The 16,226-nt window shown below is 38.8% G+C and overlaps 2 protein-coding genes across 2 annotated transcripts; both read left to right on the top strand.

The window, feature by feature from the left end:
* Window positions 1-1,554: 1,554 nt before the first annotated feature.
* LOC146708064 (CD209 antigen-like protein A) lies at window positions 1,555-4,954 on the top strand. Its single transcript, XM_085459789.1, has 5 exons — window positions 1,555-1,629; window positions 1,709-1,894; window positions 3,128-3,264; window positions 3,367-3,467; window positions 3,622-4,954. Exons 2-5 carry the CDS (start codon window positions 1,735-1,737, stop codon window positions 3,761-3,763), a joined length of 540 nt encoding a protein of 179 aa, XP_085315915.1. The 5' UTR covers window positions 1,555-1,629; window positions 1,709-1,734; the 3' UTR covers window positions 3,764-4,954.
* A 7,156-nt stretch (window positions 4,955-12,110) lies between these two features.
* LOC146708065 (uncharacterized) lies at window positions 12,111-16,226 on the top strand. Its single transcript, XM_085459790.1, has 6 exons — window positions 12,111-12,310; window positions 12,965-13,066; window positions 13,146-13,793; window positions 14,676-14,812; window positions 14,936-15,036; window positions 15,191-16,226. Exons 1-6 carry the CDS (start codon window positions 12,166-12,168, stop codon window positions 15,330-15,332), a joined length of 1,275 nt encoding a protein of 424 aa, XP_085315916.1. The 5' UTR covers window positions 12,111-12,165; the 3' UTR covers window positions 15,333-16,226.

Here is a 16,226-nt window from a genome sequence, read left to right on the forward strand (position 1 = left end):
CTGATTTTAGATAAAAATAGTAATTGGTGTTATAATAAAATGTATGAGGATATAAGGCTGTGCGATATGACCAAAATCTCATATCCCGATATAAGAATTCTATCATCCCGATAACGATATAAATCACAAAAATGTAACATTTTCTGTAAATTCTGTGAATCTCGGGCAGCTCGACTTGCGGGAAGTGCTTCCAGCTGCACGTCAGGTAGCTGGAGTCGAGTGATGTAACCGATGCATGCAGTGGCGGTCCTAGCCTGTTTGGCGCCCTGGGCGAACACCCCCCCCCCCCCCCACACACACACACACACACAAAACATATTAAGTATTGTACATTAACATAAAACTGTTATACACACACACATATGAAGAGAGAGAGAGAATGCATTGTATGCAAACGGCTACCAAACAGCCATCATAATTCGTCATACAATGAGAACAGGACAAATCAAAAATTGACAATGACTAATTAATATTAGAATCTGTAACATAATGTATTGTTCAAGAGTTTAGTCTGTTACTGTTACTATTTTTACCATTTCTTTTTGGAGCAACTGTAATCCACATCATTTGCTTAGGGATTAATAAAGTATTCTGATTCTGATTGTTTCAGGATGACCTGCCATTATCCACTGATACATCTGCTTACCTGTATCTTTTGCTCGTTTCTCCTCCACTTCTTTTCTCTTTTTTCTAAACTGAGCACCTGATGGCTTTGAACTTTTCTTGTCCATCTTCCATAGTTTTTAATTTTGCACTCCAGTATGAACACCCATCCCTCAAACCGAGGATCACCACAACATAACCTAACAGACCTTCACCTTAGTTCACAGAATTACTTTGTCTAGGGTGCATTTCTGAGATTTCACACAACCCAGGATTCAAATCATGAATACATAATGGGCTTGGATTTACATCATTATAAATGAAATGTGCTCTATTTGGAAGCAGCCACCCCCCTCCCCTTTCGACGGGTTGTGTGTGAAACTTTAAACCCTCAAACTGTAAATTATAAATTTTAAATTGTTATTGATCCCTTTACCCCTGGTCCTAAAGTGTATATTTATTTTCTTACTCTTCTTATATTTATTGTTTGTTTACTTGCACTGCTGTAACTGGAGCCTCGTCGTCTCGTCTCTCTATATACTGGACTGTATGTAGTGGAGATGACAATAAAGTTTACTTTGACTTCAGCAGCAAGCAGGCGCACCGAGGGCTCTCGCGCTCACTTTTCGCGTATAGAATTTTGAAAAAACATCGGTGCAAATTATAAGTCTGTATCATAATGTCTGGTGTATTCGTGTTTGTTGGTTTGTTTTTATTTTGTTTTATTTTGCGAGTTGGTTATTAGATGCTGCTCCAGCCGGTCAAAGAATTTTTGCGACACCACGAAACAAACGATAGCATAAAATGAAACAATAGACGTTTTTATATCGTCATCTGATATATATCGTTATATCAAACAGCCCTATGAGGATATAAACATATTTTATTATTAGACATATAACAAATATTTACTTCTACCTGTAGGTTCTGAAGATGTAAAGAAGAGTTACTGGAGAGCTGCTGTGATTCTTCTGGGTCTGCTGTGTCTTTTCCTCCTGACTGGACTCATAGCTGTGGTTTTTCTATGTGAGTACAACAGAAATGTAATTAGCATGCTAAAATCCTCACAGGTGATGTATTTATTTTATGATGATGTGTCCAACAGTCACCCAAGGCAAATCTCAGTGGAAAATGGAGACAGTGATACTACACAAGCTTGCTGACAACGTGACCAGCGAGAGAAACCAGTTACAGACCAGTTTCAACATTCTGGTTAAAGAGAGAGACCAGCTCCAGAAAAGATTGGAAGACATGACCACAAGCAGAGACGACCTTCAGAGAAAGCTTCAATGTAATTATATCTTAATGCTTGATGGTAAATGGCGTGTATTTGTATGGCACTTTACTAGTCCCTAAGGACCCCAAAGCGCTTTACACATTCAGTCATCCACACACTGGTGATGGCAAGCTACATTGTAGCCACAGCCACCCTGGCGCGCACTGACAGAGGCGAGGCTGCCGGATACTGGCACCACCGGGCCCTCTGACCACCACCAGTAGGTAACGGGTGAAGTGTCTTGCCCAAGGACACATTGACTGAGACTGTCGGAGCCGGGGCTTGAACCAGCAACCTTCCGATTACAAGACAAACTGCTAACTCTTGAGCCACGATCGTGCATTTATCTCTAACAACATTTTTGTCTCTTTAACACTTTAACAAATGTAGCTTTTTAAAAAGCATGGTGAGGCAGGAATCCTGGGTTTGTGTGGTGTGTGTGGAGTTTGCATGTTCTCCCTATGTTTGCATGGTTTCACTCATTCTCTAGTGGGTTAGGATCATTCAAAATTCCCCATAGGAGTAAATGTAGTTGAAAATGGTTGTCTGTCTGTGTGTTAGCCCTGTGTCAGACTGCCAATCTGCCTCTGAACACATGCCAACCCCCCCGCGGCCGAGGTAAGGATAAGTGCTATAGAATGGATGGACAGATCTTGAGAAAGGCCTTTGAAAAGTAAAGTTGTAAATGTAATGTCAATTTGAACTAAATCTAATGTGAGTGAAAATATCAACATTCTATATGTTCACATTTAGACAGTTTCTAATAGCTTGTTGATTGTTAAAACCTGCATAGACAAACAAAAACAAAAAAAGAGTTTAGCTGACTTCTTAGCTCCAATTATATCTGCAGCCTTCTTCAGTTCTCACACAGCTGAATATAGATGTGGTGATGCTTGTAACACCATCAAGACTTCAAAACAAGAAGAGGACAAAAGAGAAAAGATCATTTCTCTCTAACTTCTCTCTAACTCTAAGTGGTGGTTTTCAGTGACAATTGCTGACTCGAACAACATTATTAGAGACAAATTATTAGATGTGAAAGCACTCCCTCTGAGGCCACACAACACAAAATTGTAAAATGTTTAACATATACAGCACATACAGTTTCAGGGAATTTAGATCTAGATTTTACATAAGACTTGATAAATTGTGCTTAGTCATGTGTATATTTACTGAAGTGCTTTTAATTCTATGTATGCTACCTATCACAAAGCAAGCACAAATTATTATTCTGTTTTTCTTAAACAGATTGCCAAGAAACATGGGTGGCCTTCAGTGATAGTTGGTACCAAATTTCTTCAGAGCAGAAATCCTGGGAAGAAAGTAGACGAGACTGCCTTAAAAAAGGTTCAGACCTGATGATCATCAACAGCCGAGAAGAACAGGTTTGTGTGTGTGCAAACATAGATGTGTGCAGAAGAAAGGATGATGATACATCACTTTAAGTTCTGAATGTGTACATTTAATTTTTCTCTTTCTAAATAAAGAACTTTGTGAACAAGTTCAAGAAGCATTTGTGGATTGGACTGACTGACTCAGAGACAGAGGGGACATGGAAATGGGTGGATGGGACTCAAATGACTACAAGGTTGAAATAAAAATTTAATCTCTTTCTTGTCCATAAAGTCTGTTTATGTAATCAAATACATTAACAAAAATTATTTGGTTAATATCTTGTTACTAAAAACCAAAGACTGACTGACCTGTTGAGTTTAACTCTTATAATTTTATCTGTATTTCAGCTACTGGAATAGTGGGGAACCAAATGGTGGCAGAAATGAAAACTGTGGAGAGATAAAAACTTACAACTCAGAAAACAGCTTGAATGATGCACCATGTTCCAGTGCAAAATTCTGGATATGTGAGAAGAGAGTTTCTCCATAATTTAACATCCACGCCCAACAAATACTGCAGAACACAGAGCCATGAGATCAACTTCTGAAATGAAGCTGAACAGAAAGCAGTGGACACTTACAGCGAGTAAAATAAGTCCCCAATTTTCTGAGTAAATATATTTCTAAAGGTATAATTAACATAAAATTCTTGCCATGTCAGTAACAATCCATCCAGTCCATACAAGTCATTATTACAAGCATGTATAATAATGAAAAATGACACGGAAAAAGTATTGAACACATGAAAAAGGTGCAAAAAGGCATGGAGAGCTGTGACACCAGCTGAACTGTATTAGTAATAAGAAAGCAATTCTGTCACTTAGGCAAATTACTATCACCTGGTTCAGTCTCAACTGATGGGCTATAAAAAGCTGTGTCATTACTGAGGTTTTGCTTAACAAACATCTCATGATGGGTAAAACCAATGTGGTCTCTTGAGACTGTTGCAACACATATTGATAACAGAAGAATTTCTAAACTACTGAAGGTTCCAGTGAGCACTGTTGGGGTAAAAAAAGAAGTTGAAAGAACATCATTATACCATAAATTGATCAAGACCTGATGATCCCAAAAAGATTTTAGACAGAGAATTGAAAACGATTATTAAAAGAGATGTTCAAGGCCAAGGACCCCTTGCAGAAAGCTACAGAAATTAGCTGATACAATCATTTCAAAGGAAATAAGTAATGCACACAACTGTCATGGCCTGTGTAAATGTTCAATGTGGAATACTCCATTGGTGAAGAAATAGCATATTAAAGCGCATTCAGAGTTTGCTGAACCACACTTTGACAACCCTGTGAAATACTGTTAGAATATAGTCTGGCCAGATGAGACTAATACATAGCATGTTTGAAGGTCAAAAGTCATATAACCCAATAAACACCACACAAATAATGAAGTTTGGAGGTGGGTTCATCATAATGTTGGGTTATTTTATTTTTCAACATTCAGCACTGGCATCTTTCATATTATTGAAAGGAGGATGAATGTAAAAATGTACTGTCGCGAAATCGATCAATGTAGAGCAGTGTCACAATCCACGGAGGCCCCAGAAAAGTGCAATCAAACGGTGAGTTTATTAACAGCTAGGAGAAAACATCAGCATATGTCTTCTGACAAAAATACATATGGAGAACACTTATAAAGCAGCGGGAGAGCTGCAGCGGGAGAGCTGCAGCGGGAGAGCTGCAGCGGGAGAGCTGCAGCGGGAGAGCTGCAGCTCTGAGTGCGAATGTACAGCAACCGTGTAGGGATTAATAAAAACTTATCAAAATGCCACTGGGTCTGCCGTGTATGTTTACAAAGACATTAGTTACAGTGAATGGTACATCTTGTACATCTTTAATGGCTATAAACAGACATAGAACTTCTCTTTTCTATAACACCTTCCATACAAGGTAATAAACTTCAAGCCCTCAGGGTCTCTGGGGCAAATTATTGACTCTGGTCATCTGTTACCAAGTAGACTAAAATACAGTTAGAAGCTAAATGAGTTAAGGCCTCAGGCCTGACACATTCCTAGATTATATGTGTTATTGTAAGCATGTATTGCAGTTATCCTTTATGCTCTAGTCTCTAACACAATAGATTGTGAAGACGTCGCGCTTCACAAAGCTTAAGACCCTCTGTAGACTAAGCAACAACTCTTAATGAGCACAAATACTATGCAATGTGTATGAAATACTTCTGACTGTACTTGTAAAAAAAGTTAACATAATGGAAGGATCCTCAAATGAACATCTTCAATAAACAACTTTAATGCAATATCAATACTGTGAGAAATATTATTAGATGAAATAATGCTGTAAAGAATGTTATCAATGCGATTATAATGATGCAGATTATATGGCAGCAATAAAAGAATTTCTGTATCTCCACAGTACCAAGATTTTCTTGATAAACATCTGCTGCCATCTACCAGGATGATGAAAATGAAACGAGGGTGGATGTTTCAGAAAGACAATGATCCCAAACACAAAGTTAAAGAAACTCTTAGCTGAAAGAAAATGGAGCTGCTAGAACAGCCCAGCCAATCGCCTGAGCTGAATCGAGCTGAAAATCTATGGAAAGAAGCAAAGCTCAGAGTTCACAGAAGGATCTACAGAACCTTCAGGAGTTGAAGATAGTTTGTGTGAAAGACTGAGCCAAAATCACACCCAAGCAATGTAAGTAGGCATCGTAATTAAAGCAATCATCGCAGACAAAGGCTTTTGTATGAAGTATTAAATACATTTGAGTAAGCATGTTTAATACTTTCCCCCTGTGTTATTTCTCACTTTTAAACATAACCTAATCTATGCATATCTATTGTTTGATTTCTTTACATGTGTGGATTGAATGGGTTGTTACCGACATCTGATGGAAATTTCATGGCGGTTGCACACCTACAAATACATTTACCTAGATGTGTGTAATACTTATCCTTATATCCAGGATCTTTAACCAGCAGGGGATCTGCTTTAACGTGACTTGTTATTACACTAGATTGTAAGCTATATTTGATTTAAAAATTACACATTTAAAAAGGAGAATGCTTAATTAATCAATGCTGTGCTTAAACAAGCACAACATTGCTCACTATCCTCATAACAGTTTTTTCACTACCCTCACATACATGTCTGCCACTCATGACTTACTTATGTATGCTGATTCAAATTCTGATTACCCCAGTTCCTCTTTTGCCTCTCGGAACAAGTGACAGTTTTTTCTCTAGTAGCAAAAAAACTGACTAAATACAGGGAGTGCAGAATTATTAGGCAAGTTGTATTTTTGAGGAATAATTTTATTATTGAACAACAACCATGTTCTCAATGAACCCAAAAAACTCAACCACAACCACAGCCTCCCAGACACTGTTCAGAGAGGTGTACTGTTTTCCCTCCTTGTAAATCTCACATTTGATGATGGACCACAGGTTCTCAATGGGGTTCAGATCAGGTGAACAAGGAGGCCATGTCATTAGTTTTTCTTCTTTTATACCCTTTCTTGCCAGCCACGCTGTGGAGTACTTGGACGCGTGTGATGGAGCATTGTCCTGCATGAAAATCATGTTTTTCTTGAAGGATGCAGACTTCTTCCTGTACCACTGCTTGAAGAAGGTGTCTTCCAGAAACTGGCAGTAGGACTGGGAGTTGAGCTTGACTCCATCCTCAACCCACAAGGCCCCACAAGCTCATCTTTGATGATACCAGCCCAAACCAGTACTCCACCTCCACCTTGCTGGCGTCTGAGTTGGACTGGAGCTCTCTGCCCTTTACCAATCCAGCCACGGGCCCATCCATCTGGCCCATCAAGACTCACTCTCATTTCATCAGTCCATAAAACCTTAGAAAAACCAGTCTTGAGATATTTCTTGGCCCAGTCTTGACTTTTCTCAGTTCATGGGCAGTTATTTGGCGCCTTGGTTTTTCCACACGCTTCTTGCGACCCTGTTGACTATTTTGAAAAAAACGCTTGATTGTTCGATGATCACGCTTCAGAAGCTTTGCAATTTTGAGACTGCTGCATCCCTCTGCAAGATATCTCACTATTTTTGACTTTTCTGAGCCTGTCAAGTCCTTCTTTTGACCCATTTTGCCAAAGGAAAGGAAGTTGCCTAATAATTATGCACACCTGATATAGGGTGTTGATGTCATTAGACCACACCCCTTCTCATTACAGAGTTGCACATCACCTAATATGCTTAATTGGTAGTAGGCTTTCGAGCCTATACAGCTTGGAGTAAGACAACATGCATGAAGAGGATGATGTGGACAAAATACTCATTTGCCTAATAATTCTGCACTCCCTGTATGTGCTGTCATTTAACATGAAGTTTTATTTGATATTCTTTTCACTTACGATGTATGTATTGTTAAATAAGTTAAAGCAATTTGTTTTGTTCAAACAAAACAAATCTCCACTGTCTTCTGGGCATTCAGCACCAGGTTGTTGTGGCTGCACCAGGACACCAGACGTTCAACCTCCCTCCTGTAGGCAGACTCATCCCCGTCCGAGATGAGTCCAATAACGGTGGTGTCATTTGCAAACTTGATTAGCTTGACAGACTGGTGGGTGGAGGTGCAGCAGTTAGTATACAGGGAGAAGAGCAGGGGAGAAAGAACACAGCCCTGAGGGGAGCCGGTGCTGATGGTCCAGGAGTCCGAGACATTCTTTCCCAGCCTCACATGCTGTTTCCTGTCCATCAGGAAGTCAGTGATCCACCGGCAGATGGGATCAGGCACATTCATCTGGGAAAGCTTGCCTCGGAGATGGTCTGGAAGGATGGTATTGAAGGCAGAGCTGAAGTCCACAAACAGGATCCTGGCGTAGGTTCCTGGGGAGTCCAGATGCTGCAGGATGAAGTGTAGGGGCATGTTGATGGCGTCATCTACAGACCTGTTGGCTCTGTATGCAAACTGCAGGGGGTCCAGGAGGGGGGCCGTGAGGGTCTTGAGATAGGAGAGAACCAGGCGCTCAAAAGACTTCATGACCACAGATGTCAGAGCCACGGGTCTGTAGTCATTTAGTCCAGTGATCCTGGGTTTCTTGGGGACAGGGATTATGGTAGAGGACTTGAAGCAGGCAGGCACATGACATGCCTGCAGTGAGGAGTTGAAAATGCCAGAAAACACTGGGGCCAGCTCGTTTGAGATATATAAATAATGTCTTAATAATCATGTGCTGAGTGTAATGAAGGTTTGTGGGAATGATATAAATACAACTTTGGAAAGACTGATTGGCTGGTCAGTTTGAAGAAGTTGTATGTTACCAGCGGGATAGGAGGGACTAACATGAAGTTAAAACAGTGAAAGAGGAGTCAAGATGGCAGTTTTCAAAGGTTTATTTCCTGCTAGTTTTAAAGTTCTGGTCCAGACTGACATTTTGGACTTTCGTTTTGGATAACAGTCAAAAACAGAGGTAGTCACAGGAAGAGTAAAACTAGTATTCTCCATGGTAGGACAGTCTTTAGTATGAGCAACACCAAATAATTGTGAAGAGGAATAAGACAGTCTGAGGAAGGCGTCTTTGGTGGCTTAATGACTGCACCTCTGCTAATGGGATTGCTGATGGCTGCCCCACCAACAGTCATTTTGTTACTGTGTTTTGACAGGAGTATTCTCAGTCTTAGATATTTCATAATCGCGAACATTCTTTTCATAGCTGAGCCCATAAACCAGCAAATCAGGATCCGTTTGCATGGCCTCCATAGAGAAAATGTGACCAGCAAAAAATAGTCACCCACCTCACGCTGTTGTAAGCCGCGGTGGTGATGTGGATGGTTGTGGAGGCACCCCCCCCCCCCACACACACACACACACACAACACACATCAAAGTAACAGAGCTCTACTCAAAAGCAGGCAACAAACAATACTACTAACTCAAACAAACTGACCTACCTAAACAAGAAAAAGGGGAAACTTAAATAGTGGTCAAGACCCAAATTGCAGTTCTCCATATGGGCTTGCTCCATCCCTTTTCCACCTCTTAGCTTATCCAACAAGGGACTGGGAGCAGATTCCATTGAGGTAACTCAGAAAACAAAGACAGACTAAATCATAGACATAACAGTATAAACTAAAATTTGTGCACTTATTTTAGAATACAGTATTATGTGATTTTATAAGTAAATTAGTTCTAAACCAAAACCAATTCTTTATTACCCAGTAAATTAATTTACATATTTAAAGAAAGACAAATATGTAAGTGTAGTGTTATTGTACATCTTTAATGTAACACTGATGTTTAGTTGATATTACCACTGTATCTGGCTGTAATTGCAGCCGTCACAGCTGCTGTTAGCTGCTGTAATTTAGAATTAGCCGGCATTACTGAAACCTTCTTTTAAGTGGATCAAGCAATGTTGTACTTGGTCACTTAGTGACTTTCATACAATGTGAGAATATAATCAAATTGTTTATCAGAAGGAAAGCATGATTTTTTTCCAGCCAAAAATTTCCTGCTATAATGTTAGCTTATCACCCGCAGAGGTTTTTCTTATTTAGCAGGCTTGTTTTCAGCTGTCTTGAGACAAAAAGGTGTCTAATCTTCTGATAATAAGTCATTGTCACAATATCGGGAATAAATAAGCATGCATATGCAGTTATTTGTATGTTAGTTTCCTGACTTCGGTTAAGGTGAAAAGGTTAATATTTTATCTAGATGCCAGTTAGGTTGTTAGGACGTCTTCTCAGATGGTAAGAGATAGAAATGATCCTTCACATCTGGAGTCTTAAGGTGCAGACACAAATTAAAATTTGCCCCTACAGTAAACAAATGCCCACAAATTTTATTCTTCTCCTCATTTGGAATACAATGTATGTGGCTGGTCTCTAGCCAAAAGTGCAAATAAATAGAAAGGTGGTGCACACTTCAGCTAGTGTATTCAAGATGGTGGGGAAACATGGTGGTTTCCACTGGTAGCCATATGTAATTTTAAAGGGTTAATTCTAAGTTTATCAGAGTGCATCAGTTTCATTTTTCTGTTAAATAAACTAAAAAAAGAGAGAGCGATACATCCAACTTAGTTCACTGAATCAATTACAAAAATGATAATGGCTGCTTATTGGTGGTGGGTTCACCTAAAGAATGAAGTATATGTCCATCTCTCTGACCTGTCTGTAATGTAAAATATAAATTTTGCATCAAAAGTAGTCTGTGCTGTGAGAAGAAGTTACAAAATTAAATTATTTAATTATATATATATATATATATATATTAGGGGTGCAACGATACACAAAATTCACGGTTCGGTTCGATACTTTGGTGTCACAGTTCGATATTTTTTTGATACAAAAAAATGTTCATGCTTTTTTAATTTGTCATTTATTAAAATTATAAATATATATTTTAACTCAAACGTACAGTTTTTAAATTTAATGTTGCTGAAACAACAAGGGGATAAAATAATAATTCTATCTGATTGGGAAAACACTTTGGAAAAGAGAGTTTATTACAGAGAAATGGCTCTTTCCAAAATAAAAGCTATACTATATGCTTCTTCCAGGGGATACTCTCAGCAGCATATTAAATATATCAGGTCCCCATAAGGAGAATCATGTGCTAACGGCTGTCTAAATGACTCGGGTAAAGTTTGTAGCATGCATGCTTGTTGTTTTTGTCTGCTTCCACTTATCTTTGCACTAGGATGATGTCGGCATAAATGTGCAGTCATATTCATTTTGTTCCCACTAGTGCTGTCAGCGTTAATCTGAAATGACGTTAACGCCACAACATGGTAAATCTCCGTTAACGAGCTACCGCCGATCGCCCCGTGCATGGGGCTGGACGACGTCAACACGTTAACAAGCTAACTGCGCTAACACAGTAGTTCCCACCCATGTAATTGAGCATTGCGTGGCACATTCGACATACTGTTTTACTTTTGTCCATGACGTGCTTACCTTCAGGGTCATACTTCACATGAAGACCAAGATAGTTCCAAAGGCCAGATCTGAATGAGGGTGGGGGAGGTTCAATTTGCCATGTTGCAATGAGCTTAGCTCCTGTCTTGCTAGCTTGCGCTGCGCTCAGTGGATCTGCGCTCGACAGTGCAGCCTAGGCGGAGTAGTCGAACGCAGATCCACTGAGCTCGCTACACAGACAGCATCGTCAGAAGAAAAGTTGATCAAATAAATTAAAAATTTTGTATTGTTCGATACATATGCGTACCGAACCGAAAGCACTGTATCGAACGGTTCAGTATCGATACGAGCATCGTTGCACCCCTAATATATATATATGGGATTTCCAGTGGTGGCTAACCAACCGGACATAGTCAAACAGTAGTGATAGATGTAGTGGTTCCCAATGTCAGCAACATCAGGAAGAAGGAACACGAGAAGCTCAAGAAATACCAAGGGAGCACCAGGTGTGGTGACCAAACTAGGCGAGTGGCTCCAGCAGATCCCAGGAACAACATCGGAGATCTCTGTCCAGAAGAGCGCAGTCCTAGGAACAGCTAAGATACTGCGCAGGACCCTCAAGCTCCCAGGCCAAGGACCCGAGCTTGAAAGATAGACCGCCAGCAGGGGCGAGCGGGAGAGGAAGTGTATATATAGACAAAAAGTGTTCTTACTGTGCCAGCATGTGTGCAAATGAACTCCCATGCAGTGGTCATTTCTACTGTTCTACTTGTACTCCAAGTATGACATACAGTAATTGGTTTCAGTTGAGTGTTGTCTGTGTATTCAAAGGCAAAGACAAATGCAGTCATAACCCAACAACAGTCCTGAGGTGTGCCAGGATTCAGGGAAATGAAAGCAGCATTTCATTCCTCTAGCTCTTAGTTTCCTGTTAAATAAAGAATTGCTTGTGCCAGTGGATTTTTACACAGTTCACACGCTCACAAAATGCTGATCGCCTCAGATACATAAGGACCCAACTGAGCCAGCAATACCAGTAAAATCATGGATCAAGCCTATATGGGCATGGAAGAAATATCAGGCAGCAACATAAAGTTGAGAAGGCTGGTAGAAACTTCAGAAGAGAATTATATCGATGATGAAGTGAGTCAAACTGTGCAATGTGAAACGACTGGACTTGGACTCCCAGGTAATAAACAAAAACAAGTAAACATATTAGATTTAGATACTGCATTGATATGTGATGATGAATTATTGTGCAGAAATAAAACAAAAAGTAAAACTAATACCGAGTAGATGTAGGGTCCGGTTTGCTGCAAAGTTACTGTAGTTTTGGATGTTTTGTTTTTAATTTTAAAGATTTATATTTTAAGGTATTTTTTTAATCTGTATTTGATTGTGCTGAAATGACTAGTTGACAGGTGACCCTTGGCCCATAATTTTGATTAAATTATAATTTTTGTTTTTAATTCAGGACAGGCTCAAACACATTCAGCGTGTGTTTATTTCAGTTCAGTTTTAATAGTTTAATAAACCAAAAATCTTTGGTTTTTATTAGTTTCAGTGTTAGTTTTTATTTATACTGTGGTGTGTGGTTGCCGGATTCTAAGTTCAAAAGAGAAAATAATACAATAAAATACTGTGCGACAATCACAGTATTTGTGTCACAGCCATAATCACACAGAAACAAGTTTGCTTCTTTGTGGTCAGATGTTGATTTCAAGAGCAGAAGTTCACATGTTACTTTGTAGAGAAAATAGTATTTTATGTTATGATAAACTATATGAGGATGTAAATATTCTTCACCTTTAGCATTGTAACAAATATAAACTTTTACCTGCAGAGTCTGAATTTGTAAAGAAGAGCTACTGCAGAGCTGCTGTGGTTCTTCTGGGTCTGCTGTGTCTTTTCCTCCTGATTGGATTCATAACTGTGGTTTTTCTCTGTGAGTACAAGAAATATGTAATTAGCATGCTAAAATCCTCACAGGCAATGTTTTTATTTGATATTGGCATGTCCTACAGTCACCCAAGGCAAATCTCCTGGTGAAATGGACACAGTGTTGCTACACAGTCTTTACAACAACTTGACCAGCGAGAGAAACCAATTACTGACCAGTTACAACAGGCTGACAACCGAACGAGAACAGTTACTGACCAGTTACAACAACTTGAAAACTGAAAAGGACCAATTGCTGACCAGTTACAACAACCTGACAACCGAACGAGAACAGTTACTGACCAGTTACAACAACTTGAAAACTGAAAAGGACCAATTGCTGACCAGTTACAACAACCTGACAACCGAACGAGAACAGTTACTGACCAGTTACAACAACTTGAAAACTGAAAAGGACCAATTGCTGACCAGTTACAACAACCTGACAACCGAACGAGAACAGTTACTGACCAGTTACAACAACTTGAAAACTGAAAAGGACCAATTGCTGACCAGTTACAACAACCTGACAACCGAACGAGAACAGTTACTGACCAGTTACAACAACTTGAAAACTGAAAAGGACCAATTGCTGACCAGTTACAACAACCTGACAACCGAACGAGAACAGTTACTGACCAGTTACAACAACAAAGTTAAAGAGAGAGACCAGCTCCAGACAAGATTTGAAGACATGACCAAAAATAGAGACAATCTTCAGAGAAAACTTCAGGGTAATTATTTGTTTCCATTTTATCTCGTACAGAAATGTTTTCCTTTACATTTGAAGTTAACATTCAAGTACATGACGGTGTTGTTGTTGTTTTTTTCTCATTTAATGCATTCTTGAATCACAGCGTTAACGATACTGGTTAAGACTTAAAGTGAAATTCAGTGTCCCTTAAACCATATTAACATCTGGACAGTTCCATACTATTAAAAAAGAAAGCCTCAGTAAAACCTAGAATTAAATGTAAATTAAGCTTAATGTGAATATATGAATATTTCATATGTTCTAAGTCTATTTAGATATAGCTGATACTGGTGCTTTAATCCATGTAGAGAAGGAAAAAAGATTCTCGTCATTTTTATCTTCAACTTCAACCAGTATGTCTCAGCTGTTTTTTTATTTCCATATTTAGTTGTGAAAGACACCTAACCAATGACAGAAATTTTAATACTGCAGTTTCAGTTCACAGTGTGTGTTATGTTAGAAATTACTAAAGCACTATGAAGCCTTCTAACTGAGAAGTGGACCTTGGACAAAACCTCGAGTTTCTCCTTATTTTCAGTGGTCAGTAACAGTTGCTGACTCAAGCAAAATCCTTAGATAAAATATATATTTCCCACACACTCCTTCTGAATGCACAAAAATGATGCATTTCTTTTTATGTTCTTTTAAAACACAAAACCAAAATAAACCTTTTTTATTTGATGTAAAACTAGACATATTGTGCAACAATAGGACAGTGTTTTTTTTCTTTCATATGTTAAAGCTTTGTGAATTTGTACAACTGACACTTGTGTAACAAATATGTGAGGCTAATTATGAGATATTAGCCTTAAAGATAAGATCCTAACAAAGCCCAAATTATTATTCTGTTTTTCTTAAACAGATTGCCGAGAAAACTGGGTGGCCTTCAGTGATAGTTTGTACCAAGTGTCTTCGGAGAAGAAATCCTGGGAAGAAAGCAGACAAGACTGTCTTCAAAAAGGTGCACACCTGATGATTATCAACAGGCGAGAGGAACAGGTGTGTGTGTGCAAACATAAATTAATGTACTATGTTCAGAATAAAACACTGAATGAAATCAGAGAATGCACTGACACATCACTTTAAGTTCTGTATATTTACACTTACTTGTCTTTCAACTAGAATTTTGTGAACCAGTTCAAGAAGTCTTTGTGGATTGGACTGACTGACTCAGAGACAGACGGAAGATGGAAATGGGTGGATGGGACTCGCATGACCACAAGGTTGAAATAAAAATTAAATTCCTCTCTTGTCCATAAAGTCTTCTTATATCATCAAGTACATTAACTAACTTAATTTAATTCATATCTTGTTACTAAAAACAAAAGGCTGACTGATCTGTTGAGTTTAACTCTTATAATTTTATCTGTATTTCAGCTACTGGAATAGAGGTGAACCAAATGGTGGCAGAACGGAAAATTGTGGACAGATAAAGGTTTACGACTCGCAAAACAGCTGGAATGATGAAACATGTTCCAATAAACACTTCTGGATATGTGAGAAGAGAATTTCTCCATAACTTAACATCCATGCCCAACAAATAGTGCAGAAAACAGAGCCATGAGATCAACTCCTGAAGTGAAGCTGAACAGAAAACAGTGGCCACTTAGGCTACGTCCACACATACACGGGTATTTTTGAAAACACAGCTTTTTCTATGCGTTTGGGCCTTTTGTCCACTGAAAACTGAGATTTTTTAAAACTCCTGCCAGGGTGGAGATTTTCGAAAAACTCAGTTTTTGCGTTTACATGTGGACGAGCAAAATGGAGATCTAGCCACGCAACGTCAAAGGTGTGCGCCTTTTTTAACGTCAGATCTGCAGTTTTTACATGCTTACATATACACACGCAGTTGCTGCCCCTCCACTTGGAAAGACAGAGTGAACTTTGGACGTAGCTTTTACATTCAACACACTCTCACAACCTAAGTGTAATATTAAGGAATAATTCCACCTCACTGTCTGTCCACACATAGGACTCATTTCTGCTTCTATGCACCATCTAGACTTCTGATTGGCCAACATTTCGACACAGCATTATATCATAGAGATATTTTAATAAAAAGGAACGTGTGGAAGATGATTTTTTTTTTTTTATTAAACGAAAATGGAAAATCTCCACTAACAAAAATACCCGTCTATGTGTGGACATAGTGTTAGATGGAAACAAGTTTAAAGGGTTTTCGCTTTGCTTTCTAAATCAAGAATATCTTTTGTTACTATATCCAGGATCTTTAATCAGCCGGCGATCTGCTTTGGTGTGACTGGTCATGACAATTTTAAGACGTGTTAGATTAAAAAACTTGCTCAACAATCCCATGCTCAAAAATTCTCATCTTATAGAAAAATATTCTGTTATCATAAACTTTCCATCTGTATTTACAATTTAATCATTAAAATGTTGACAATTTGGA

The sequence above is a fragment of the Copadichromis virginalis genome, linkage group LG6, assembly GCF_057382275.1.
Source record: "Copadichromis virginalis isolate Kocher_CV1m ecotype Utaka linkage group LG6, C_Virginalis_male_GT1.1, whole genome shotgun sequence".
Taxonomy (NCBI): Eukaryota; Metazoa; Chordata; class Actinopteri; order Cichliformes; family Cichlidae; genus Copadichromis; species Copadichromis virginalis.

Excerpts from the sequence above, each read along its gene's own strand:
- LOC146708064 (XM_085459789.1), top strand. The coding sequence starts at position 1,735 with ATGGAGACAGTGATACTACACAAGCTTGCTGACAACGTGACCAGCGAG. Across the intron at positions 3,265-3,366 it reads TCAACAGCCGAGAAGAACAG|AACTTTGTGAACAAGTTCAA; the intron begins GTTTGTGTGTGT and ends TTCTAAATAAAG. Across the intron at positions 3,468-3,621 it reads GGGACTCAAATGACTACAAG|CTACTGGAATAGTGGGGAAC; the intron begins GTTGAAATAAAA and ends TCTGTATTTCAG.
- LOC146708065 (XM_085459790.1), top strand. The coding sequence starts at position 12,166 with ATGGATCAAGCCTATATGGGCATGGAAGAAATATCAGGCAGCAACATA. Across the intron at positions 13,067-13,145 it reads CATAACTGTGGTTTTTCTCT|TCACCCAAGGCAAATCTCCT; the intron begins GTGAGTACAAGA and ends CATGTCCTACAG. Across the intron at positions 13,794-14,675 it reads TCTTCAGAGAAAACTTCAGG|ATTGCCGAGAAAACTGGGTG; the intron begins GTAATTATTTGT and ends TTTCTTAAACAG.